General features: G+C 42.8%; 5 protein-coding genes and 1 long non-coding RNA gene across 6 annotated transcripts in view; 5 read left to right on the forward strand and 1 right to left on the reverse strand.

Moving 5' to 3' along the window:
- LOC111965189 (B-cell receptor CD22-like) overlaps positions 1–1,226 on the forward strand; it is a 32,266-nt gene extending 31,040 nt beyond the window's left edge. Inside the window, exon 15 of the mRNA XM_023989220.2 lies at positions 708–1,226. Coding sequence (XP_023844988.1) covers positions 708–1,115 — 408 coding nt within the window. The 3' untranslated portion in view covers positions 1,116–1,226. The remainder of the gene's footprint in view (positions 1–707) is intronic.
- Positions 1,227–1,480: 254 nt separating this feature from the next.
- Positions 1,481–7,656, forward strand: LOC111964680 (myelin-associated glycoprotein-like). Its single transcript, XM_023988519.2, has 6 exons — positions 1,481–1,550; positions 3,572–3,667; positions 5,948–6,307; positions 6,553–6,846; positions 6,983–7,246; positions 7,490–7,656. Exons 2-6 carry the CDS (start codon positions 3,643–3,645, stop codon positions 7,654–7,656), a joined length of 1,110 nt encoding a protein of 369 aa, XP_023844287.2. The 5' UTR covers positions 1,481–1,550; positions 3,572–3,642.
- A 125-nt stretch (positions 7,657–7,781) lies between these two features.
- Positions 7,782–8,837, forward strand: LOC111964759 (uncharacterized). Its single transcript, XR_002877437.2, has 4 exons — positions 7,782–7,866; positions 7,956–8,000; positions 8,085–8,510; positions 8,601–8,837. It is a non-coding gene; the product is annotated as an uncharacterized lncRNA (long non-coding RNA).
- Positions 8,838–9,572: 735 nt separating this feature from the next.
- Positions 9,573–11,363, forward strand: LOC111964730 (free fatty acid receptor 2-like). The gene has a single exon (XM_023988557.2). The coding sequence runs from the start codon at positions 9,732–9,734 to the stop codon at positions 10,683–10,685; it is 954 nt and encodes a 317-aa protein (XP_023844325.1). The 5' UTR covers positions 9,573–9,731; the 3' UTR covers positions 10,686–11,363.
- A 1,560-nt stretch (positions 11,364–12,923) lies between these two features.
- Positions 12,924–15,001, forward strand: LOC111965191 (free fatty acid receptor 3). Its single transcript, XM_070444033.1, is given in 1 exon segment — positions 12,924–15,001. A coding segment is annotated over 1 exon segment (873 nt). The 5' UTR covers positions 12,924–12,967; the 3' UTR covers positions 13,841–15,001.
- A 100-nt stretch (positions 15,002–15,101) lies between these two features.
- On the reverse strand, positions 15,102–24,239 carry LOC111965192 (lens fiber membrane intrinsic protein). The gene is made up of 5 exons (XM_023989221.2): positions 24,007–24,239; positions 21,765–21,986; positions 21,137–21,286; positions 20,800–20,934; positions 15,102–15,353 (listed from the first exon to the last, which is right to left on the reverse strand). The coding sequence occupies exons 2-5, from the start codon at positions 21,925–21,927 to the stop codon at positions 15,292–15,294; spliced, it is 510 nt and encodes a 169-aa protein (XP_023844989.1). The 5' UTR covers positions 21,928–21,986; positions 24,007–24,239; the 3' UTR covers positions 15,102–15,291.
- Between the last annotated feature and the right edge of the window lie 2,208 nt (positions 24,240–26,447).

Consider the following 26,447-nt stretch of genomic DNA (forward strand, 5'->3'; position numbering starts at 1 on the left):
TGGTGGACCATTCTTGATACGCACAGGAAAATAATAAACTGTTGAGCATGAAAAACCCAGCAGCGTTGCAGTTCTTGACACAAACCTGTTGGCCTGGCTAGGGCTGTGGTGGTCACAAAATTTCGTCAGACGGGTGATTGTCAAGCAAATAACTGCCGGTCTCACGGTAATGAACATAAACACACTTAGCAGCTCCTGGCTTCCACACATAGCCTACAAGCCACTGATGCAGACCTTTGGAACGTCTACATTTTAAAAAGTCTAATAAATCCATAATGTAATTCATTATTTATTTTCGACAAGTCTAAAGACACATGATATGAAGAAAATGTAGTCTATTTCAGAAGAACAGAATAGCATACTCTGAGTTGTCCTTATGTTAGGTCCTGATCTGGCTATGCCATATGGCTGTGGGCTACACTAGTTCATTTAGCAGACAAGATTTGCTTAGAATTCTATGGCATTATTTTAAAGTATTTTATAGTATGAAGAATACAATTGAACAAAGCTGAAAGAAATAGAAAGGGTATTTTCTCCAAACGATTTGAGGGAGTGCGCACATGCGGCCATTCTGTGCTGAGCGGCTAACAAGGAAACAACTACTCCTATATGCTTCATTTATTTATGTATCTTTAGTTGTGATACAAACGTTGGGCTATATGTTTTGATGAAGTCTGTTAAATGTCTATAAATATATGTTATTGCAGGATCCTCCTGTGCCAGAAGAAGATATATATGCCAACAGCATGATACCGAGTCAGGCCAGGAGACAGGGACGCAAACAAAACCTAGAGGTCCCCAATCCTGGTCCTAAACCCCTGCCTTCCTCCAAAGCCATCTCTGAGACAGACCGAACCAGCCTGCCCAGTCCTATCGCTGACACTGCTATAGATCCAGGAGAAGGCACTGCAAAGAAGGAGGGGGATGATGTGTTTTATTCCAGTGTGATTTGGAAGAAGAAGAAGTGGATGAAGAAGAAGAATGAGGGGWCCGTGGACGGGGCAAGGGAGGCGTCTAGCGGTTCCTACCTGGAGGAAGAAAGGTGTGTGCTGGGAAATGTAGGCAGACACAGAATAAGTAAGGTACTGGAGATGGATCACCTGCAGTTTCTCTAGTTTTTRATGAATATAATGTAGGCCTATTGTACTTTCACAAAGATATATTGCTCTTAATGAAAATATAACGKTGTTCTTTTCACCACAAAACAAATAAAAACATGAKATMTCCACCTTATTGTTCTTTATTGTAGCCTAATGTAATTGTTCACAGCATTATGATGACCTACGTTCTGTATAACCTTTAATGTTTTCAAGGTATTTAAAAACTCTTAAARTTACTCTAATATCATTGAATGTACCAATAGTATTTAACAAAAAAACAAAAAAAACAAAGGTATGTTTGAAAGCTAACAATAGAACAAACTCTTGGCCAATTGGAAAGTAGGCTCAGACAGTTTCCTGTTTGAAAAGAACAAAGGGGAGGATGATGTAGTGGGTTTCGCTTTGTGAGAAACAGAGGGCCAAGACAGACGCTCACCACCTCCTCTGAAGGTAAGGCATGATGTTAATTTCTAGTTTTATGGGGATTTGWGACAACATTTCAATGACATGTTTATAATGTTGTTTTGTAGCCTCCAAGTACACTGTGATGATTTCCAGTAACCTCTTCCCACAGGACCTAACACATAATATATAGTTTTCTAGTTATTATTCACCGGGGGCGATGTCCAGAGCAACATACAGCAGTGAATGCATACATTTGTATTATTTTCTCATATTGGTCCCCCGTGGGAATCAAACCCACAACCCTGATTTTGTAAGCATCACACTCTACCAACTGAGCCACATGGCACATGGCACCTGGTATTAAGTATTTATTAGGATCCCCATAAGGCAGCAGCTACTCTTCCTGAGGTACAAACAGGAACAAAATAATTACATCTCAACAAAACAACAGCCTARATCATAAATAAAACAATACATCATACAAGACATGACATTATTACTCTATTATTACAAATATACAATATAGATGTACAATACTACAATAATACAATATTACAATATTAAAACGTGTGTGTGTGTGTGTCAAATAAAATAAATATGCTTCGTAAACTACAGGTGTAGACTAACAATGAAATGCTTACTTACAGGCCCTTCCCAACAATGCAGAATACAATAATGATAATAATAATAGAATAAAAAATTGTAACACTAAGAATAAATACACAATGAGCAACGATAGCTTGGCTATATAGGTGGGGTAACTCTACCGAGTTGATGTGCATGGGTATGAGGTCATTGAGGTAGATATGTACATATATGTAGGGGTAAATTGACTAGGCAACAGGATAGAATATAGACAGTAGCAGCACCGGATGAGATGAGTGTGTAAGGGTTTAAGTATGTGTGTGTCAGTGGAGGCTGCTGAGGGGAGGAAGGCTCATAATAATGTCTGGAACGGAGCTAATGGAACGGCATCAAACACATGGAAACCACGTGTTTGATGTAATTGATACCATTTCACCAATTCCGTTCCAGCCATTACCATGAGCCTGTCCTCCCCAATTAAGGTGCCACCAACGCCCTGTGGTGTGTGGTGAATGTATGCCTGTGTGTACGTGTGTGTGTGAGTGATTGTGTGTGTGTGTGTGTGTGTATGAGTTGGAGTATCAGTGTCAGTATGCGTGAGTGTGTGCGCATAGTGTCTCTTCACTGTCCGCGTTGTGGCGTGAGTCGTTGTTTTATTCATTTTTGGAAAATAGATTTTATTGTTCGCTTAAGTTATTTGAATTGGAAGAAAATTCCCTGCATTCATGGCTCTATTTCAGGGGTATTCAACCAGGGGTCAGCGGAGGTACTGCAGGGGGTCCACGAAAATACTGTATATTTTTAAGTGGATTTTTTATTTCGTTTATTTTAATGTTTTTATGAATATCGCAAGCCATAACAGAATAAACTAAATTTGAATTACATACCTACAGTAGAAAAGAGGAGAATATATTGTTTCTAATAATGTAAACTTTATTTATAAACTCCTAATACTGAGCAAATTACACTAATTGGAGTCAATTACACTCACTGGAGTATCTGACATAGGCTTTGAAAAAGCTTCTCCTTGCCATTATCATTCGCCTGGTGATTTGATAAAACGTGCACCCCCCCCCCCAATGTATGTGTCACTGGTTTGCCTGGGAGGGGGTCCCTGGGCAAGTAAAGGTTGAAGAGCCCTGCTCTATGTAGTCAAGTGCTAGAGCTGCAGTATAGTGAGATGTTTTCATGAGAAAATATACAAAAATACAAAATATTCTGAATGTATTCATGTTGCGATTCAATCCATATTAAAACAGAACTGAAATAAAAGTACTTAATTGACGTAAAGGAAAATTCCCAAAATATTTTGCTTGTCAGCAATCTGTATTTCTGTATTTTGAAAGTTGCATATCTTGAAAACTTGATTGCTGACAAGCAAAACATTTTGGGAGTATGTCAACAATGGGCTAATGAAACAAATACCAAAATATAGTTTTCCTTTAATTAACTGATTGGGTGATTGATTGTTTGTTTTATAGCTATAAACCTCAGCATCKTATCCATCACATGACATCGGGACCTTAATAGACTATAGACACCACAGACTGTAATGGACATCCTCAGATTCCTCACAGGTACATTATACACATCTTATTAAATTACTTTTGTTTGCATGGTAACATTTTATTTTTGCATCAACATGTGCATTATCTGACTTCAGTTTTCTAGCTTTAAGTTAAATGTCACCATATGTTAAATACTGTATGTTTACAGTAAATGTTACTTATTTTGCTTTGGACCAGCTGGTGCTACAGAAACTTATGAAGCTTTTATAATGGAACCCAATTATTTGTTATCCCGTCACTCTGATTATTGTGAAAGTGCTWCATGTATAAAGAAAGACAAGGACAGAACCACATGCAGTATAACCTCTGGGCACAGAATGTTTGAGATGTGCTGACTGGCTACATACAGCTAATTTGGTTTAGATGCAGTTTCATTTCAGTAGTTACATTTGGCCTGCAATGAAACACTTTCTGTTGCACTGGGAAAGACAGTGCATTCAGAAAGTATCAGAGCCCTTCCCCTTTTTGTTACGTTACAGCCTTATTCTAAAATAATGTTTCTTTTCTCATCAATCAACACACAATACCCCATAATGACAAAGCGAAAACAGGTTTTTAGACATTTTTGCAAATGTATTAAAAATAAAAAACAGAAATACTTTATTTACATAAGTATTCAGACCCTTTCCTATGGGACTTGAAATTGAGCTCAGGTGCATCCTGTTTCCYTTSATCATCCTTGAGATGTTTCTACAACTAGATTGGCGTCCACCTGTGGTAAATTCAATTGATTGGACATGATTTGGAAAGGCACACCTGTCTGTATGAGGTCCCACAGTTGACAGTGCATGTCAGAGCAAAAACCAAGTCATGAGGTTAAAGGAATTGTCCGTAGAGCTCCGAGACAGGATTGTGTCGAGGCACAGATCTGGGAAAGGGTACCAAAAATGTCTGCAGCGTTGAAGGTCCCCTAGAACACAGTGGCCTCCATCATTCTTAAATGGAAAAAGTTTGAAACCACCAAGACGCTTCCTAGAGCTGGCCGACTGGCCAAACTCAGCAATCTGMGGAGAAGGGCCTTGGTCAGGGAGGTGACGATGGTCACTCTGACAGAGCTACAGAGTTCCTCTGTGGAGATGGAAGAACCTTCCAGAAGGACAACCATCTCTGCAGCACTCCAACAATCAGGCCTTTATGGTAGAGTGGCCAGACGGAAGCCACTCCTCAGTAAAAGCACATGACAGCCCGCTTGGAGTTTGCCAAATGGCACCTAAAMGACTCTCAGACCATGAGAAACAAGATACTCTGGTCTGATTAAACCAAGATTGAACTCTTTGGCCTGAATGCAAAGCTTCACATCTGGAGGAAACCAGGCACCATCCCTACGGTGAAGCATGGTGGTGGCAGCATCATGCTATGGGGATGTTTTTCAGCGGCAGTGACTGGGAGACTAGTCAGGATCGAGGGAAAGATGAACAGAGAAAAGAACAGAAAGATCCTTGATGAAAACCTGCTCAGGACCTCAGACAGGTGCAAAGGTTCACCTTCCAACAGGACAACGACCCTAAGCACACAGCCAAGAGTGGCCCAGCCAGAGCACAGACTTGAACACAGCTGCTCAGCAACACTCCCTATCCAACCTGACAGCGCTTCAGAGAATCTGCAGAGAAGAATGGGAGAAACTCCCCAAATACAGGTGTGCCAAGCTTGTAGCCTCACGCCCAAGAAGGATGTAATCACTGCCACAGGTGCTTTTTTTTAACCTTTATTTAACAAGGCAAGTCAGTTAAGAACAAATTCTTATTTTCAATGATGGTCTAAGAACAGTGGGTCAACTGCCTTGTTCAGGGGAAGAACAACAGATTTTTACCTTGTCAGCTCAGGGATTCGATCTTGCAATCTTTCGGTTACAAGTCCAACACTCTAACCACTAGGCTACCTGCCTCCACTTCAACAAAGTACTGAGTAAAATGTCTGACTACTTATGGAAATCTCATATTTCCGTTATTTAAATAAAAAAATATTTAAAAAAATARAAAAATAAATCAATAAAAATGTGCAAAGATTACTAAAAACCAAAATGTACTTTGTCATTGTGGGGTATTGTGCTTAGATTGATGAGGGAAAAAACGATTGAATCCATTTTAGAAAATCAGCTGTAACGTAACAAAATGTGGAAAAAGTGAAGGGGTCTGAATTCTTTCCAAATTCAATGTACTTCTGTGGATCAACCGACTCTTCAGTTCCTCAAATTGGGGAAGGTTATTTCAACTCCACTTGATACAGCTGGCAAAGTAATGAAAGAGAACTGATACAATGTAAACTGACTTGTTAGGTCTTCTTCCTCAGGGTGCACACTTGTCTCGCTTGGTCACTGTTGGATGGTGAAGGTGCCCAATACTGTGAAGGCAGTAGATGGTAGTTGTGTAGAAGTGTCCTGTCACACCGCCCCCCARCACAGGGTCATCTGGTACCGGTATCATAGCGTTCTCTATCCCAAGGTTTATGATGGCAAGGAACCGACCAGTGTGGAGACCAGTTTTAGAGGGCGTACATCAGTGCCAGGCAATGCATCAGAGGGTGACTGTACACTGAGGGTTGAGAGTGTGACATGGACAGACAATAAKCTCCAGCTCTACGTGTGGATCAACCCTGATGAGTCAGCTACACAACATTTCCATCATCAGATCGTAAGGATTACAATTYAAAGTAAGCACACTCATGGAGAGGTGTATTAGATTGAATATTTGTTGTCGTTAAACAACTTGTGATCAGATGAACAGTACTTCATTACTTTGACATCTGTATTCAGGAGTGYTAGTGGTCYGTAGTTGGAGCYCTATGTTAAAACTGAATGAGAATTGCAGACAGGGCGTTAAACCATTAGTCACGGGAACTGGTAATGCCTTGTTTGCCTTTGGTTCCAGCTAATAATAATTTATTCGATCTTGCAGATAGAAAAGCTCCTGCGTTATCCATGAAGAATGCATTGGTGGATGGAGACTTATTCCAGGCCAAATGTACTGTCTGGCATTCCTGCCCATCCTCTCCTCCAWCCCTTCACTGGAGCCGTTTGCCTGTAAATTCTACAGCAGTGACTTCCATGGAGGAAAAMGGAGGGCTGTGGGTGTCTACTGAGACAATACAAGGAAGAGGAACGTGCCAACTGCACAAAAAAGAGATGAAATGCACAGCTCAATTCGCTACAGTCCAAACTGAGAGTCAACCAGTCATTCTTAACATCTCATGTACGTTTTTGGTCTTTCTTGTTTGTTCTCAGTTGTGTAATTATTCCATTCACAGGCCATCACTTAAATAAATCTACAATTTTACAGAACAAACGACTACAAAGTCACAATACATGGTTGTCTACTTTATTAACAGATGCCCCTGTTGGTGTGAAGGTGATGGTGGATGAACAGCCAGTCAGTGAAGGTCATYGTGTCAACCTGGAGTGTGTTGRTGACAGCAACCCCCAGCCAGGCAGGTATGTGTGGATCAGACGACAGGGAGGCCAAAGCATCCAAATGAATTCAACTCAGGGCAAAATGTCCTATCCCAACATTAGCAGAGACACCTCATTCTCCTGCATTGTCCAAAATAATATTGGATCAAATCAGTCAGCCTGGCTGTTTCTGGATGTCAACTGTAAGTATCTCATTGTATGTGTCTATGAGTGGTTGCACGGTTTCCAATGGAACTAAAATTATATTTGTACACAGAGATGCTAATTCTAGCGACACATTATTAGTGTAAAATAGATGAAATGACTCCTTCCCACCCTAACATAGTTCTATTGTCATTGTTTTTCACTCACAACAGGAAGGAAGACAAATGTATAGTGTCAAAACATAATTTTTTTTCTACCTTTGTGTCATTCTGTCACTCCAGTCCCCCCAGCAATCCTCTCTGACTCCACTTGCTCCTTGAAGGGTGGGATTCTGCGCTGTGTGTGTAGAGCAGAAGCCCGACCTAATGCCACTCTGCACTGGATGATCAANCAGCTGGACAGTGTAAGTAAGCATTCAGTACAGAATTTCAGGTGGTTTATCTTCTGATATCATTATAATCGGCACACAGTGACAGTCATTCTTCCTCCTCTGCCTCCCCATGTGTCCCCACTCTCTCTCTCTCTTGCTCTCACTCTCGCTTTCTGTCTGTCTTTATTTGAACACAGTACTGCCATGGATGCTGACTGCTCTGGCAGTTGGAAGTGTCTTTCTGTGGGGAGCTGTAATGTGTGTACGCAGAATAAGTTGCAGAGAGAGGTTTGTATGGTTCTTGATGATGWTGTCACATATTAAACCATATTAGGTGTGTCATTTTGAACGACGTCTCCCTTCTACATTACCTGTAGACCAAAGGCCAGCTCTAATCTCCCCACTTTGGATATCCCTCTAAGGTACTCTCATTTTTGCATCTGTAATTTACATAAAACAAATAATAATGTTCAAGCTCATTGACATTGATGTTTTTTGTCTTTAAGGCAACCTGACATGTCAGAGTCCCTAAGGTACAGCAATCCCCAAAAGTAACATATGATAACCATTTGAAGAACCCGTTTTGGTTCCTGGTAGTACCCTTTTGGTTCCAGGTAGAACTCTTTTGGATTCCAGGTAGTACCCTTTCTACAGAGGGTTTTATATAGAACCCAAAAGGATTCTACCTGGAACCCAATTTTTTTTATCTGTTCCTGTCACGCCCTCTACTGCTCATCCGGTGTCTCCTTGACCTGCCGCCACTCCCCCAGTGCTCTTTCCCTTTCTGTGTGTGTGTGTGTGATTGTGTGGGCAGAGACAGGTGTGCTGGAGTCAGAGCAGATCCCCACCATCTGCAACCTGTTCCATAATCAAGACCTCTACAAATACTCAGCCCTGCCACTTCCACGCTGTCAGATCGTAATCTCTGCTCAGTCAGTCTATGATTCTAGCCGTTTGTTCCTTTTTAGACCCTGTTGTCCTGTTGTGCCTGTTTTCCCTTGCTGTTTTCCTCTCTACTACAGTTCTGCCCACTCTGACTCTGGTCCCTGTCTCCAGTCCTACTTCTCGTTAGTCCTGCTACTCTATCCTGGATCCCCCACTCTACGGCTCCCTTGGATTCCCCTCCGGATCTGCTTACCCTGTCCCAACACGTCTCGCTCCAGCCTCAGCCTCCCCACCTGTTTTACTGCAACCCGCCTGAGCTTCCCCTGGCCTGCCCTCAATCTTCCCCGTGTGTTTTAATAAATACCTTGGTTACCTCATCCCAGTCTCCTCYTCTGAGTCTACTCTTGTGTTCACCTGTTCCGCTCCGCGTGACACAAAAGGGTTCTAACTGGAACCAAAAAGGGTTCRCCTATGGGGACAGCTGAAGAACCCTTTTGGAACCCTTTTTTCTAAGAGTGTAGCACCTTAATTAACCCCCTAGTCAAAGGGACACCTTATGGTGACAGTTATGCAAAACTTCAATGATTTAGGCCCAGTGATGGCTGTTACACTTGGTTTATTACACCGTTGCTTATCTCATTATATACAAACCACCCATTCATTGGCTGCTTACTTGTTCTGATGAAATGAGCTAGAGAGAACATTTTTTCAAGTAAAWTTAGGAGCATGTAATTAGAAAGAGGTGGACAGTCCTCCCCAACCGAGCTGAGGAGAGAAGTGACTTTAATCTGCACAAATAACTTTCTGTGAAGCCTGTGTAGCGGACAGCCTTGGACTATCCACCATATCCTCTGTTTGATGAACTGTTGATAGCGTGAGTAATACTTCAATGGCTGTTCATTATTGTTATTTAAGCCTTGGTCCTGACAGCYCACTGCCAATGTATGTAGTTAAATAGCCTAATAATGGGAGCTGATACAATCAATCTCAAAAAACAATCTAAACAATCTACATTATACCATGATGCTTTTGTTTCGACATGGCGGAGCTTGGGTTTGAACTATAAAAAATGGAATAGGAGCTGATTTCATGGATGGTTTCATTTTCATTTCAACATTTCTTCAGCAAGCTGCATCCATTACATCATCATTTGAGATAATGGTTGATCTTAATTTAGAGTTGACCATTTTTCAGCCAAAACTGTGTGCTATATGATCAAATATAGATAATAGTTGCTGTCATTCTCTGCTCGTCCTCAGTTGGAAGCCATGGTGGTGAGGAGTGGGTTGATTCTGTCTGTCTACATCATCACCTTCCTGATGGGCCTGCCTGGCAACATCCTGGCACTCTACGCCTTCAGCGTCAAGATCCGCAAAAAGCCCACTCCTACAGACATCCTCCTGCTCAACCTGACTGTGTCCGACCTTATCTTCCTGCTCTTCCTGCCCCTCAAGATGCACGAGGCAGCCTCCGGCATGGTATGGACTCTCCCCAGGTATCTCTGCAACATTACCTCTTTCGTCTTCTTCTCCACCATRTACACCAGCTCCCTCCTGCTGATGGTGGTCAGTGTTGACCGCTACCTGTGTGTGGCCTTCCCTGTCCAGTACAGGCTCCGCCGCAAGCCCTTGTATGGAGTGGTGAGCAGCCTGGTGGTGTGGGTCTTCAGCCTGGTCCACCTCTGCTTCATCTACATCGTGGAGAACCAGACCTCATCTGAGTTCTATGCCTGCTATGACAACTTCACCCAGGAGCAGCTGAAGGTGGTGCTTCCCATGCGCTTGGAGCTGTGTGTGGTTCTATACATCGTGCCACTGCTGGTCTGTGTGTTCTGCTACCTGAACTTCATCCTCATCCTCAATAGGACCCCTAACCTTTGTGCAGAGAAAAGGAAGAGAGCCGTCGGAATGGCTATGGGGACCTTACTTGTTTTTGTTGTCTGCTTCCTGCCCTATAACGTCACCCATGTACAGGGGTTCATCATCCAAGACAACGTGGAGTGGCGGCTCTACGCTCTGCTCCTGACCACGGTCAACACCGTCCTGGATCCTGTGACGTTCTACTTCTCCTCCTCCATGTTCCAGGCCACCATGAAGAGGATCCTGACTGGGAAGCGAAGGAACAGCTCCCCTGGTGTCTCCATGACAGCTCAAAACAACACTAGAGACATAGAGGGACACAGTAACCCACCCACAACTGAGGGGGGTTTGTCTGACAAGTGACAGAGCTTTTAATGACAATTGAAGACTTCCTAATATGGATGCCATATTACTGGGCAGACAGTCACCAGTTCACAGACAATGATGTAGACTAGAGAGAGACCTGCCAACAGCATACCTGCCAATAGAATACCAACCTACATCCCACTGCTCACTTAACTATGAAGCTAAGCAGGGTTGGTCCTAGTTGGTCCCTGGATGGAGACCAGATGCTGCTGGAATGGGATGTCAAACGGGTTTCTTGGCTCTCAGTGGTCACAAAGAGCCCATGGCACTTATAATTAGAGTAGGGGTGCCAACCCCGGTGTCCTGGCTAAATTCCCAATCTGGACCGCATACCATCATGGCCACCTAATTATCCCCAGGTTACAATTGGCTCATTCATTCCCCTCCTCTCCCCTGTAACTATTCCCCAGGTTGTTGCTGTAAATGAGAATGTGTTCTCAGTCAACATACTTGGAAAAATACGGGTAAAATAAAAACCTGAAAGGTTCATTGTAAAGCTGCCAATCTTTACATAACTTTTCTCTTTGAAAGAGTATTGCTTTTCAGCACATTACTATTTGTAACTTGTTATTATACAGTAACGTAAACTCACTCACTTTTGTACATCGTCTTGGTCCGTACAATTGACCTTATTTTAGCGGCCAAAAAACCTAACACTTCCAGATCAACTGTAATGTCAATACCTTTGTAAAGCACAATTTCTCCACTTTCCAACAGAATCAATTACATGAACTCCACGCTGCCCGTTTCTGCATGATTCAAGAAGGCAACGAGCTCCGTCGGGTCTTTTTAAAAATGGCGGGTGGGGAATTGAAACTAATGCGTGATAGTGAGAAGGAGAGACGTGTGTGGCAATACTGCTTTTTTTCACTCGATCTGTCCAACTTATCACCTTATCGCCTCTAAAGTGTAAATAAAACACTATAAAGAGTGTATATAATGTGTCATTGCATACCTATTTGAAGGTTTGTGTCGAATTTGAATCGGGTTTTTAGGGCGGTGCTAACGTGATCTTCAGAAGTAAACAGCGGCTTTGAGAGTCATGATGCTTGCAGTGATGATGCAAAAAATGACTAGGTATCCCCCCTTACCCCTGTCTCTGTCCATTTCTTGTTTTTAAACGATGAGAGAAGTGCTACACCTGGTGGAGAGAGATTGGAAGACAGAAATAGTTGCTTTATGTGTGCTGTACGTTACGGCATGACACGTCACGATGTAACGGAGGGTCAGTTTTTTCAACCTTTCTCCAATACTATAGAGCCATTACCATGTCGATCAACGCTTGAATAGAAACCTAGTTCACACCCCCGATTTTGAAGTCAACACAGTCGCTACAGTCCCATAGGTTTTCTTTGCAGCCTCGTTTGAATGTCACGGTTGCGCAAATTTGTACAGAATGGGGTGAGTTTACGTTAGTTATTGATGAAGTGACAACAAAATGCTAATAGATTATTCCAACCCTGAGGAGCCACAACCACATGGACACATACAGTAACAATTAGTGGTTTGTTGCTACAGTACTCGTCAAGTGTTAGCAAAATGATAATACACATATGATATTACATCAACCTTGGGCACATGGAAAAATAAATGTTCTGTTATCATTTACATGACTGTTCTCTTGGGAAGGCAATGTATGTTTCCACACTATTTACAAAATCGATATTGAAATTAGACATTGGTATTTCAKTCCCTCCTACACATACGTCATATCAGATGTAAGCACAGCAATGTTTTGCATTTTAGTTAATCGTTACCATGCACTCGCACCTCCTCATGTTTGCACTGTTCAATACGTCTGCTGTGCACTCAAACAGGTCTGCTTGGCTGCTATATATGCTAGAAAATTGAAATAGAACATTCTGCTGTTTTGACCAAAGTAACGACCTCCTTGGGAAGCTTGAATACACTTGGCTGAGCTCTCTAATTCCCYATTAAAAATAAATACACATCTACAGCCAGGTAGGTTATGACCATTTGGAATTAAGAATGTGTTATCCTTCTCCCTTTAAGGTTTTCACTGTTGAGCTGCAAGTGTACTGTGGGGAGGATGTAGCTATACGCATATTGTGATTCCTTCATTGGTAATAAGAAGTTGGCTGAGATATTGTAACAAAAATACATTGATCATTGAAAACAGCTACATTTGTATGATTATAAAATATGATTATTGGGCACCCTGAATGTGTTCTTTTTGGTTTTGTTTATCTTATAGCTTCAGAGCCATGGTGTGGGTGAAAAGTGAGGTCATTCTATCCATCTACATCATCACCTTCCTGATGGGCCTGCCTGCCAACATCCTGGCGCTCTACGCCTTCAGCGTCAAGATCCACAACAAGCCCACTCCCACAGACATCCTCCTGCTCAACCTGATTGTGTCCGACCTCCTCTTTCTTCTCTTCCTGCCTCTCAAGATGTARGAGGCMGCCTCCGGCATGCWGTGGWAKCTGCCCGAGTTCCTKTGCTCCATWYCTTCCTACACCTTCTTCTCCACTATCTACACCAGTTCTCTCCTGTTGATGGCTGTCAGTGTGGTCCGMTARCTGGCGGTMGCCTWRCCCYTCACCTACCYCCAACTRCACAAACCTTTCTATTCTGTGGTGGCCAGCACAATCATCTGGCTTCTCWCCACRGCCCACTGCAGCATCGTGTTCATCATCCAGCACCACCCYGACCTCTCCRKAAYCAACACCTCCGTCTGCTACGAGAACTTCACCGAACAACAGCTGGCCATCCTCCTCCCGGTGCGTCTGGAGTTCTTCGTCATGCTCTGCTTGGTTCCTCTCATGGTTTGCATCTTCTGCTACCTCCGCTTAATCTGGATCCTGTACATGCTCCCCAGGATCAGCCCGGGCCAAAAGCAGAAGGCCATCGGGATGGCGCTGGGTACTCTGGCCGTCTTCCTTGTGTGTGTCTTTCCCTACAACTTCTCCCATGTGCTGGGTTTCTTCACAGGCTCCAGCCCCTCGTGGAGGTACTACACCCTGCTGCTCAGCGCCTTCAACACCTGCCTGGACCCTATCATCTTCTACTTCTCCTCCTCTGCTTTCCGCATCACTACCAAGACGGCCATCTGCAAGATGCTGGGACTGCGACAGGGTCAGGCTGCAGTCCAAAAGGAAAGCACAATAGCCGATATGGGCCAAGAGTAGAAAATGTTGTCACCTTACTCCATCCAGTAAGTGCCTTTTGTGTAATTRTGTCAAAAATAACTATTCATTTCACCAAATYTTTTAATTCTGTCATAAAGAGAAAATGTTCAACTTCATAAAAAAACATGTTTTCCCATCTCAAGCGGTTCAATTGAGAAGAATAACTATACAAATTCAAATTAAAGTGACAGGATTGACTGTAATAGGGTTAACAATGTTATCTTAAATCCGCCATAACTCCCTTTGTGACAGGGGGAATGGAAGCAGGTTGTGTGCAACAGCGGGAGGCAATTGCATGCAAGTTCAACAAAAACATTTCTAGCCTATCTATCTATGGGTAACACAGGGTTGATGGGTTATGCTTGACGTGCTCAGTTTTCCAGCACAAAACAAATGGCCTAAAAAAGTAGAACCAGCTCACCTGCTTTTACACTATGATATGGCTATATTACTAGATGGTATGTTTTTCTTTTGATTTAATCATTTAAAAACTAATAGTTTTACCATATTAAAACGTGAGTTCAGTTCATGTTACAGGGTTAACATAAACCTGAGGGACAAATGTAAATGAATCATTAAATAAGTAAAAATCTTCAGCCATTACTTTCCTAAAGTAACAAAATAACTAGGACTTGTAATTAAGTAGATATATTTCGTAGAAGGTGAACAAAGAGGATATTGGACATGCCAAATGGGGATTTTCAGAGAAAAACAAATACCTTACTTGAATGAAAACACACTGCTATTAGAATGTGTAAAAAATAAAATTAAATGCTTGGCTTAGTTAAAGCATAGATGTATGAGATTCCATTGAAATTACAAAAGGCACTCTATTCGTGGAGAGACCTAGCTACGTATATGCAGTATATTTCAAGATAATATGTTGTTTGTGTTTTACACATTTCTGTGAACTGTACCTTTTTTGCCAAAGTCATTCATATTTAAATGTTTAAATGTTTACATTCCATTTACAAAAGTGAGCACTTCATACATGATTCATGTGTTTCATCACAGTAGCTTCTGTTACCCTTTTGAATTGCACACTATGTGAAAGCTTGGTTGTTATCCTTTAAAATTATGAACTTGTTTGGTTAGAGTATGTGCTGTGTTACCCATTTTAATTGACACATAATGCTAAATATTTTCTACCTCCATTTGTATTGGCATGAATCTGCTAACATATTTGTGTTGCAAAGACCATTCTGTATTCAAGAGTTTCAAGACTGAATGTAACAAAGAGTATAAATGTTTTACTGCTAAAGAGAGTTATAGCTTTATTAAAATGACACGTAAACTGCTCAGGCAGAATCAAACATTTGTATTAATCTTTGGTTCTCAATTTTCCAGTACAGTTTCTATATTTCAGTGATATGTCTATTGGTGTAAGCTTGAATCTTTCATCGAGTTGGAATTGCGGATTTGCAATCTTTTCACTGGCTTTCCTCTCTCTTTTAGCGTGGGCCCACCACTCTCCTGCATTCATGCATTCTGTAGGCACACATGTAAAATATTCCTGCAAAAGAGAAAATTGTAAATCAACAACTGTCCAGCATCCATGCTACTTGAGGTAGTTCCCATATAGATAGATAAAGAATAGGGTCTTACCTGTTATCAATGAATACCAGCATTGTCTGCATGTTTCATCAATAAAACTYCAACAATTGATGATATTCTGCAGAGTTTGGTTTGACGATTCGACTAGCATTTCTGGATTTCAAATAATGACTTAGGAGATGAGAAGAACATGTGCCATTTGATTCTAGTTTGGCTTATCCACAGAGAACAGAGGGCACACTCCTATATTTGCCATTGATCGCTTCTGTGACAGCATTGGCAGCTCCTCCATTTTAGTATATATTTTTTTWACCTTTATTTAACCAGGTAAGCCAGTTGAGAACAAGTTCTCATTTACAACTGCGACCTGGCCAAGATAAAGCAAAGCAGTGTGACACAAACAACAGCAAAGAATTACACATGGAATAAACAAGAGTACAGTCAATAGCACAATAGAAAAAAAGAAAGTCTATATACAGTGTATGCAAATGGCGTGAGGAGGTAAGACAATAAATAGGCCATAGTAGCAAATAATTACAATTTAGCAGATTAACACTGGAGTGATAGATGAGCAGATGATGAGAAGCAGATGATGATGTGCAAGTAGTGAAACTGGTGTGCAAAAGAGCAGAAAAGTAAATAAAAACAATATGGGGATGGGTAGGTAGATTGGGTGGTCTATTTACAGATGGACTATGTACAGCTGCAGCGATCGGTTAGCTGCTCAGATAGCTGATGTTTAAAGTTAGTGAGGGAAATGTAAGTCTCCAGCTTCAGCGATTTTTTTCAATTCGTTCCAGTCACTGGCAGCAGAGAACTGGAAGGAAAGGCGGCAAAGGAGGTGTTGGCTTTGGGGATGATCAGTGAGATATACCTGCTGGAGCACGTGCTACGGGTGGGTGTTGTTATTGTGACCAGTGAGCTGAGATAAGGTGGAGCTTTACCTAGCATAAACTTATAGATGACCTGGAGCCAGTGGGTCTGGCGACGAATATGTAGCGAGGGCCAGCCAACAAGAGCATACAGGTCGCAGTGGTGGGTGGTATAAGGGGCTTTGGTAACAAAACGGATGGCACTGTGATAGACTGCATCCAGTTTGCTGAGTGACTATTGGAAGCTATTTTGTAGATGACATCGCCGAAGTCGAGGATCGGTAGGACAGTCAGTTTTACAAGGGTAAGTTTGGCGATGTGAGTGAAGGAGGCTTTGTTTGGAAATAGAAAGCAGATTTGATTTTGGATTGGAGATGTTTGATATGAGTCTGAAGGAGAGTTTACAGTCTAGCCAGACACCTAGGTATTTGTAGTTGTCCACGTATTCTAGGTCAGAACCGTCCAGAGTAGTGATGCTAGATGGGCGGGCGGGTGCGGGCAGCGAACGGTTGAAAAGCATGCATTTGGTTTTTACTCACGTTAGAGCAGTTGGAGGCCACAGAAGGATGTTGTATGCATTGAAGCTTGTTTGGATGTTAGTTAACTTCTCTAGGATAGGGGGCAGCATTTTCACATTTGGATGAAAAGCATACCCAATTCAACTGCAGCTACTCATCCCAGAAGATAAGATATGTATATTATTAGTAGATTTGGATAGAAAACACTCTAGAAGTTTCTAAAGCTGTTTGAATCATGTCTTGAGTATAACATAGCTTATTTAGCAGGCAAAACCCCGAGGACAAACCATTCAGAATTCTTATTTTTTGAGGTCACTCTTCTTTCAATGGGTTTTCATTGGGAATACAGATTTCTAATTGACCTTTTTGCAGTTCCTACCGCTTCCACTGGATGTCAACAGTCTTTAGGAATTGGTTGAGGTTTTTTCCTTTGTGTAATGAAGAAGTACGGCCATCTTGAACAGGGTCACTGGAAGTGTACTGTTAGTTAGAGGCGTGTGACCAGAAAGCTAGCTACAGTTTGTTTTAATCCTGTATTGAACACAGATCATCCCGTCTTCAATTTTATCTATTATTTACGTAAAAAAATACCTAAAGTTGTATTACAAAAGTAGTTTGAAATGTTTTGACAAAGTTTACAGGTAACTTTTGAGATAAACAAATGGACATTTTGGATATATATATCGACGGAATTAATCGAACAAAGGACCATTTGTGATGTTTATGGGAAATATTGGAGTGCAACAACAAAAGCTCGTCAAATGTAAGGCATGAATTATATTTTTATTTCTGCGTTTTGTGTCGCTCCTGCAGGTTGAAATATGCTTCTCTCTTTGTTTATCTGTTGCTATCCTCAGATAATAGCATCGTTTGCTTTTGCCGAAAAGCCTATTTGAATTCTGACCTGTTGGTTGGATTCACAACCAGTGTAGCTTTAATTTGGTATCTTTCATGTGTGTTTTATGAAAGTTTGATTTTATAGTAATTTATTTAATTTGGCGCTCTGCATTTTTACTGGCTTTTGGCCAAGTGGACGTTAGCGTCCCACATATTCCAGAGAAGTTAACACAGTGTCCGAAGAAGGCCGATGTATACAGAATGGTGTTCGTCTGCATAGAAGTGATCAGGGAATCACCCGCAGCAAGAGCGACATTGTTGATATATACAGAGAAAAGAGTCGGCCCGAGAATTGAACCCTGTGCCACCCCATAGAGACTGCCAAAGGTCGGACAACAGGCCCTCCATTTGGCACACTGAAGTCTGTCTGCGAAGTAGTTGGTGAACCAGGCGAGGCAGTCATTTGAGAAACCAAGGCTATTGAGTCTGCCGATAAGATACGGTGATTGACAGAGTCGAAAGCCTTGGCCAGGTCGATGAAGACGGCTGCACAGTACTGTCTTTTTATCGATGGCGGATATGATATTGTTTAGTACCTTGAGCGTGGCTGAGGTGCACCCATAACCAGCTCGGAAACCGGATTGCACAGCGGAGAAAGTACGGTGGGATTCGAAATAGTCAGTGATCTGTTTATAACTTCTTTGGGCTAGGGGCCAGTATTTTGAAGTTTGGATGACAAACGTGCCCAAAGTAAACTGCCTGTTACTCAGGCCCAGAAGCTAGGATATGCATATGTAGCATTGGATAGACAACACTCTGAAGTTCTAAAACTGTTAAAATATTGTCTGTGGGTATAAAAAACTGATTTGGCAGGCGAAACCCCGAGGACAATCCATCCAGGATATATTTTTTTTTTAGTCATTGGACTTTTCAATGCTTTTCTATGGGAAAGTCTGATAATTAGGATTGCAGTTCCTATGACTTCCACTAGATGTCAACAGTCTTTAGAAATAGTTTCATGCTCTAAAGACTCTAGTCTTGGCGCGAGTGAATGAGTGCACGCTCCTCATTCTTTTTCTCGGTATTGAACACTGTATATTCCGTCTTAAATTTGATCGTTATTTACATATTAGGGTACCTGAGGTTGGATTAGAAAAGTTGTTTGAATTGTTCGGACGAGGTTTACAGGTAACTTTTTAGATTCCTTGTAGGCATGTTGGCGAGTTGGATCAGGTGGATTTCTGAATCAAACGCACAAATAAACTGACATTTTTGGGATATAAAGAAGGCTTTATCGAACAAAACGACCATTCATTGTATAACTGGACCCTTTGGATTGCAAAAAGATGAAGATCTTCAAGGTAAGTGATATATTTATCGCTATTTTTGAGTTTTGTGACACCTGTGCAGGTTATGAATTCATGTTAATGCAGGAAGTGGGTGAGGCGCTGTCCTCAGAACGATCAAATACTATGCTTTCAAAGCCTATTGTAAATCGGACAAAGCGGTTCAATTACCAAGATTCTAAGCTATAGAATGGTGTATAACACTTGCATTTTTATGAATGTTTAATATTTACTACTTTTGAATTTGAATTTTCAATTTAATTTGATTTTGTTTCCTAGCCTCAGTGCAGTGGGCAGCTGGGAGGGGGTGCTCTTGTTCTCCATGGACTTTACAGTGTCCCGAAACTTTTGGGAGTTAGAGCTACAGGATGCAAATTTTCTGGTTGAAAAAGCTAGCCTTGCTTTCCTGACTGACTGCGTGTATTGGTTCCTGACTTCCTGAAAAGTTGCATATCGCGGGAACTATTCAATACTATTGCAGTACGCCGCAGGATGTTTTTGTGGCTGGTCAAGGGCAGTCAGGTCTGGAGTGAACCAAGGGCTATATCTGTTCTTAGTTCTACATTTTTTGAAAGGGCAAGCTTATTTAAGATGGTGATGAAATTACTTTTAAAGAACAACCAGGCATCCTCGATGACGGATAAGGTCAATAATCCTTCCAGGATACCCGGGCCAGGTCGATTAGAAAGGCCTGCTCACAGAAGTGGTTTAGGGAGCGTTTGACAGTGATGGGGTGTGGTCGTTTGACCGCAGACCCATAGCGGACGCAGGCAATGAGGCAGTGATCGCTGAGATCCTGATTGAAAACAGCAGAGGTGTATTTGGAGGGCAAGTTGGTCAGGATAATATCTATGAGGGTGCTCATGTTTACGGATTTAGGGTTATACCTGGTGGTTTCCTTGGTAATTTGTGTGAGATTGAGGGCATCTAGCTTAGATTGTAGGACTGCTGGGGTGTTAAGCATATKCCAGTTTAGGTCACCTAACAGAACAAACTCTGAATATYAATGGGGGGCAATCAATTCACATATGGTGTCCAGGGCACAGCTGGGAGCTGAGGAGGGTCTATAACTGACGGCAACAGTGAGATACTTATTTCTGGAGAGATTCATTTTTTAAATTAGAAGCTCGAATTGTTTGGACATAGACCTGGAAAGTTCTATCTTGACGGAAAATGTTGTAGTTGGGTATGGAAATCTCAGAATTTTTGGTGGCCTTCCTAAGCCAGGATTCAGACATGGCAAGAACATCAGGGTTGGCGGAGTGTGCTAAATCAGTGAGTAAAACAAACTTAGGGAGGAGGCTTCTGATGTTAACATGCATGAAACCAAGGCTTTGGTCAACAAATGAGAGTGCCTGGGGACATGCTGGGCCTGGGTTAACCTCCACATTACCCGAGGAACAGAGGAGGAGTAGGATGAGGGTACGGCTAAAGGCTAGCAAAACRGGTCGTCTAGTGCGTTGGGGACAGAGAATAAAGTAGTTGGCATATTATCTTCTTCTATACATTTATCCGCAGTCTGTAAACAAAAGGAAAAGGTGCATACAGCCACCTACTGTGCGGGATTGTGTTTTTTGTCAAAACAGCCATACAGCCAAAGTTGGTGATTTACTGCCACCTGCAGTGTTGGAATATTTGCTCAGGAGTATAATTCTTTGGCTGATCCCTCRTGCTGATCTGGATGGAATTCTATGATCCTTCCTTAACCTACAGGAAGTCTCACCCAGTTGACACCTTTTAAATGGTGTAAGCTTTTAATGGTGCTGCCCATGCTAAAACAGACTTTCTGGCGAGTGTGACCTCTATCCATATTTGTCTTCTTTTTTTTTTACCTGCAAAGAAGGTCATGAGCAGTGCCACCCAGCCCAGTATGTAGGACCAAGAGAAGCGCCAGTCACCGAATCGCTTCCCCAGGAAGTTCACCGTCACTCCAGTGTAGATGGCCATTGCAAGCAGAACAAATAGAGCTGGCGGAGAGTTAATACAGGACAAATTCAAATTCGGACTCCCAATTTACAGTAGACAGAATTGTAGGTAAAATGGCGGTCGGGTCTGTAAACAGAGACAAAATGATTTGTCCTGGATTCATTTACATTTGTGTATTGATGCTGTGACTATTTGTGTATTGTGTCTAGCTCTGTTAGCTTCYCAATGTCCAGTGGGACTCACTGGAGACGAAGAACATGATCCCTGCAGCGAAGGAGCGGTTGAACCTCTCGAAGGCGGAGAAATGGGCAAAGGAGAGAATGCCTGCGATGATGCCGGCGAAGCACGACATGGCCGACAGGATCATGAAGGCACGGGTGGCATTCCAGTAGGCTAAGGATATATATATATAGAGAGAGAGGAATAAAACAAGAAAAAGAGAGGACAGATACAATTTCAAAGATTAGAGAAAGTCGCAAGCCCACACGCCTGTGAAAACGGTGTCTTGACCCATTCATTCAGTCTAATGCTCCAAATATTATTTTTCACCTAAACTAMTACCAGCCAATTAGGGCCAACAGGTGCATGATTTGCCTCCATAGTTAACTGTAAAACATATTGAGTCTAAAAAACGTATTTATTCTATTGAGTCTGAGTCTYATGACACATGTTGCTATTTCAGTCATTCAGTCATCTCCTTCATTACAGTCCTCCTTGGTAGTCCTGAACATGGGTAAGACAGGCATACAGCATTCATATTAGGAAGTCATTCAACTAAGGGAGTTTCGTCTGACAACTGAGGGACTTCCTAATATGGATGCCGTACAGGCAGTCCCAGTGGTGCTATGGGTCCCCAGTGTACCACACTCACCGATGCTGTCTGTCTGCATGTAGCACTTGCCCGACATGCAATACCTCCACAGGCCCTGGTGGGCGAAGCTGCCCGACAGGCGGTACTGCATCCAGTAGTCTGTCGCAGTTGAGACCACCAGCAGGATGTTCCCCACTATGGCGCAGAACAGGCCCCCTCCCATAAAGCTGTGCTATCGCTGAGGACACTGGGACCGGTGCCGACGGTGGGGCTCTACGCACACTGCAGCGCACAGAAGGCAGAGGGACAGGGTCAATGCACAGTCAATACAGGGAAACATAGGCACAGGCAACACCAGTCACAGGCCACGTCAACCAGGCAACAAACAGTCAACCATGGGCACAGGCACACAGGTCAACCGTGCGGCACAGGCAACACAGTCAACCATGCGGCACAGGCAACACAGTCAACCTGCGCACAGGCCAACACAGTCAACCATGCGGCGACAGGCAACACAGTCACACCATGCGGGCACTGGCAACACAGATCAACCATGGGGCACAGGCAACACAGTCAACCATGCGGCACAGGCAACACAAGTCAACCATGCGGCACAGGCAACACAGTCAACCATGCGGCACAGGCAACACAGTCAACCATGGGGCACAGGCAACACAGTCAACCATGGGGCACAGGCAACACAGTCAACCATGCGGGACAGGCAACACAGTCAATCATGGGGCACATGCAACACAGTCAACTATYGGGCACAGGCAATAGAGTCAGCTATTGGACGATGCAATATTTTGCGGATGCCTTCAAGGTCCTACTACACAAAGTTGCAGGCAGCCAGGGTTGGGGTCAATTCCATTTTAATTCAGTGAATTCAGGAAGTGAATTGCATGTCCAGAAGTACAAATAGCTGCTTATCGTTATCATTATTTWAAAAAATGTAACTTCCTGGATTGACTGAACTGAAATAGAACTGATCCCAGTACTGCAGCCCACAATGCCACACATTGTGCCCACACACTAKACACAACACACAGACCTAGACAGACGCATCAATGGTGCATAGAACCAGACAATGCAGGCAATGCTTCACTCAGCAACAGCGCAGAGACGTGACACACACTCAGCACAAACAACACTGTATCACTTCCTTATTTGCAGAGACACACGTGAACATGTGTCATATTCAATAGCACGGGATGGCAAAGTGTCTCTGTAGTTGCACAGAGACCGTATTTTGAACTGTACTTGTTCAATTTCTGTATCACTGTCAACACTGTGCAATCCACTTACGCTATCCATTACCCGCATGCATTGTAGAGATGTCAGCTCAGTTACCTCAAACACATAGAAAAATACACAAACACTCCACAAGCGTGGTTATACTGAAATATCGAAGTGTTACATGTCAAAGTGAGAGTGGAGGATAGGCGGCTCCAAAGAAATGCTTATGTAGAACTAACCAACAACAAATGATGGATATAAAAGCTGGATATAAAATTTCCTGAGAGAGTGATTCATGACCATCCAGCCAACAGTCATAACACCCCTGGAACACCTCCCTGTTTCCAGATGATAAAACGTCCATAGAGATTCCTTTAGGGTTGAGGAAACGCAGCGCTAACTGTCTTACTCATTGTTCTTGCACCCGAGGCGGAACTAGAAAATAAACATTCAGTTCAGTGGTTCAACGCAAAGTGAGTACTATTTGCAACACAGTCAGACCAATCACCAAGGCCCTATGTACTGCAGAGACCAATGGATGCCTCGTACCTTTTTGCATCCATCTTGGCCATCCATTCCATGTATTACATGTGCTACATTCAACATGCTTGCATTGAACGTTACTTGAGGTCAAGCGTTGAAGTCAATATCTGTGGAATGCTCAATTGGTTGTGATTGCATTTATTTTAATGCATACTTTGACATAAAATGACATGACAATGATTGAAGAAAAATMATTTACTTAGTTCGCTTTAGAGACTCAAGCATTATCTCATTCTGATTAGTACTGAAGGATTTCAATGTAATTAGCCCTTAACCATTTAATTGCACTTCAGACCAAGTCGTCCTTAGTCTTAGAAAAATATGCTTACATTCAGTAGCTCTGCTATTTTTCTCCATGGACAGAAGTYTCCCTCTTTGCCCACCTGTGCCCCATATGGCTACAATGCTTTACTCCACACAGATTTACTGTATACGCTTGCTTATTAGTCCAATCASTCCAAACAGCCCAATCTGGCAACACAACATAACAGCACCGGGAGTAAAGTACCAGGATGCATCTTACCTGAGTTCTTCAGGATAAATAAACCCTCTTAAGTGTCAACCTTTCCGCAGGGAAAGACTGAGAGAGAAAGAGAGAGAGTGCAAGCCTGGAGTGAGCAAAAAGTCAAAGAGGACCCCCTAGGCCGAATTCCAAAAAGTTATCCGCTCCGCTTTTCTGTCTATGGAGGCAAAATCCTTTACAACAACCAGCAGCGAGAACAAATGCACTTGAGCTGGTGGGCGCAGAGGCACGTGGCTCTTTCCCATTGAGCGACCATGGGGACTGTTGCAGGGGGGATTGGGTTGATAGTGGTGGATGGGGGGGGGGGGGGGGTGAGGCCGCCACCGGTGTGCCGTGGTCTCCTTTCTGTTGTTGTCTCTGGTGTTCTAGAACTGTGGATGTGCAGAGGCTTGCAGTACTGGGGGTGGTCAATGCAACATGCTGAAGCTCACACTTTATTTCAGTTGGAGGAGGCGACTGTCGTCTGTGGGCTGAGTTAGGGTCATGAGAGCAGATACACGCTTAGAGAGTCCACACGTGCCCACACGCGTGGCTTAAATGAACTCCCTCTCTCCATCTTGCTCTCTCACGCACGCATTGACACGCACTCACATGCACCTGCTCACAGACACACACAATGTCAACATACATATGCAGTGTCATCATGACATCGGAGGCACTGATGATCACTTTTTCATTTATTCAAAATGATCTGTTGCCAAGTGATTACAATATTATTATTTACACACAATTTCCATGCATGCATATTAGATAACTTGCAGTCAGACAAATTGGTTTGATCAGTCAATAAGGAGCTTAATTAAGTATTAACATTCATGACCAGAATTCAAGGAGAAAAAATTGTATGGTAAATATATACACCAGTGAACTGTACCAACGCAGAGGGTGAAACAGAACTGATTGTGTGTCTGTCTCCCAGTTATTTAGCTCCAGGCCTCATAGACCTCAAATCCAGTGAACAAGGGGCCTCTGGGCTGCCTAAACAAACACAGGYAATMATTCMACGATGAGCATTCAAAGATGTTCTCGAGTCCAATTCRCACTGACCTCTTGTTCTAATAAACATCTTTCCATATCTATTGGTCTGTGTGCTAGTGTGTTTTTTAATATCTCCCATCTCCAAATATTATCCTCCCAGCTTTATACGAAAGAGGAGACAGCCGTTTTGAACATTTTGAACACTGTACCCGGTGTCACACGGATTATAGGGGGAGTCCTCTTCTGACACCATCAGAGTGAGTGTATTACCTGGGCAGTCAGTAGGCTCATGGTGTATCACCTGCAGTGCCCCCTTCAGTTCAACCTCCTCCAGTGCAACGTGGCAATCTCTTCTGTGAAGGTAAGACCACAGTTATTAGATGACATCGCTGACATTATAGTTTAATGTGTAGTGCAGTCCAAAACGTGATTTTCCTATGTTTAATWTAWATATATTTCCACACTATGCGATTGGAATAATAGTGTGAAAATTATGATAATGTCCTTTTAGTGTCCTGAGTGGCTCAGTTGGTAGAGTATGGAGCTTGCAACGCCAGGGTTGTGGGTTCGATGCTCACGGGGGACCAGTARGAAAATGTATGCACTCACTACTTTAAAACGCTTTGGATAAGAGAATCTGCGAAATGACTAAAATGTAAATGTTATCACACCRTGATCTGTTTCACCTGTCTTTGTGATTGTCTCCACCCCCCTCCAGGTGTCGCCCATTATCCCGTGTATTTATACCTGTTTTGTCTGTTGCCAGTTCATCTTGTTTGTCAAGCCAACCAYCGTTTTTGTGTCAGCTCCTGTTTATCCCCAGTCTCTCTTTTCTCGTCCTCCTGGTTTTTGACCCTTGCCTGTCCTGACCCTGTACCCACCCGCCTGACCTCTCTGCTGACCCTGCCTGCCGTCCTATACCTTTGCCCCACCTCTGGATTACCGACCTCTGCCTGACCTGACCCTGAGCCTGCCTGCCGTCCTATACCTTTGCCCCACCTCTGGATTACCGACCTCTGCCTGACCTGACCCTGAGCCTGCCTGCCGTCCTGTACCTTTTCCTCTGTTGCTGTAATAAACATTGTTACTTCGACACAGTCTGCACCTGGGTCTTACCTTGATACCTGATAAATGTGTATAAGTGTATAAGCTGTGTATAAGTGTATAGTGTATAAACTGTTTGAAAAGACAAGTAGTGCTGCTGTCCTTGGACCACAACGGTTTGATCCCCCGTTACGCCAATAACTCTCTCGCCTGCATCCCCCAATAAACATTACCCTCTCATATTCTGATATGCAACTGTCAATAAAATGTCAAAATACCCGAAATAAAGTATTTCAGGGAAACACATGACATGGACTAACCAGGTGAAATCTAGGATCCCTTATTGATGTCACTTGTTAAATCCACTTCAATCAGTGTAGACGAAGGGGAGGAGACAGGTAAAGAAGGATTTTTAAGCC

This window comes from Salvelinus sp. IW2-2015, linkage group LG6.1, assembly GCF_002910315.2.
Source record: "Salvelinus sp. IW2-2015 linkage group LG6.1, ASM291031v2, whole genome shotgun sequence".
Classification (NCBI taxonomy): domain Eukaryota; kingdom Metazoa; phylum Chordata; class Actinopteri; order Salmoniformes; family Salmonidae; genus Salvelinus; species Salvelinus sp. IW2-2015.

Excerpts from the sequence above, each read along its gene's own strand:
- LOC111965192 (XM_023989221.2), bottom strand. The coding sequence starts at position 21,927 with ATGGGAGGGGGCCTGTTCTGCGCCATAGTGGGGAACATCCTGCTGGTG. Across the intron at positions 20,935-21,136 it reads GATCATGTTCTTCGTCTCCA|CTCTATTTGTTCTGCTTGCA; the intron begins GTGAGTCCCACT and ends ACTCTCCGCCAG. Across the intron at positions 15,354-20,799 it reads GCTCATGACCTTCTTTGCAG|GAATATTTTACATGTGTGCC; the intron begins GTAAAAAAAAAA and ends TCTCTTTTGCAG.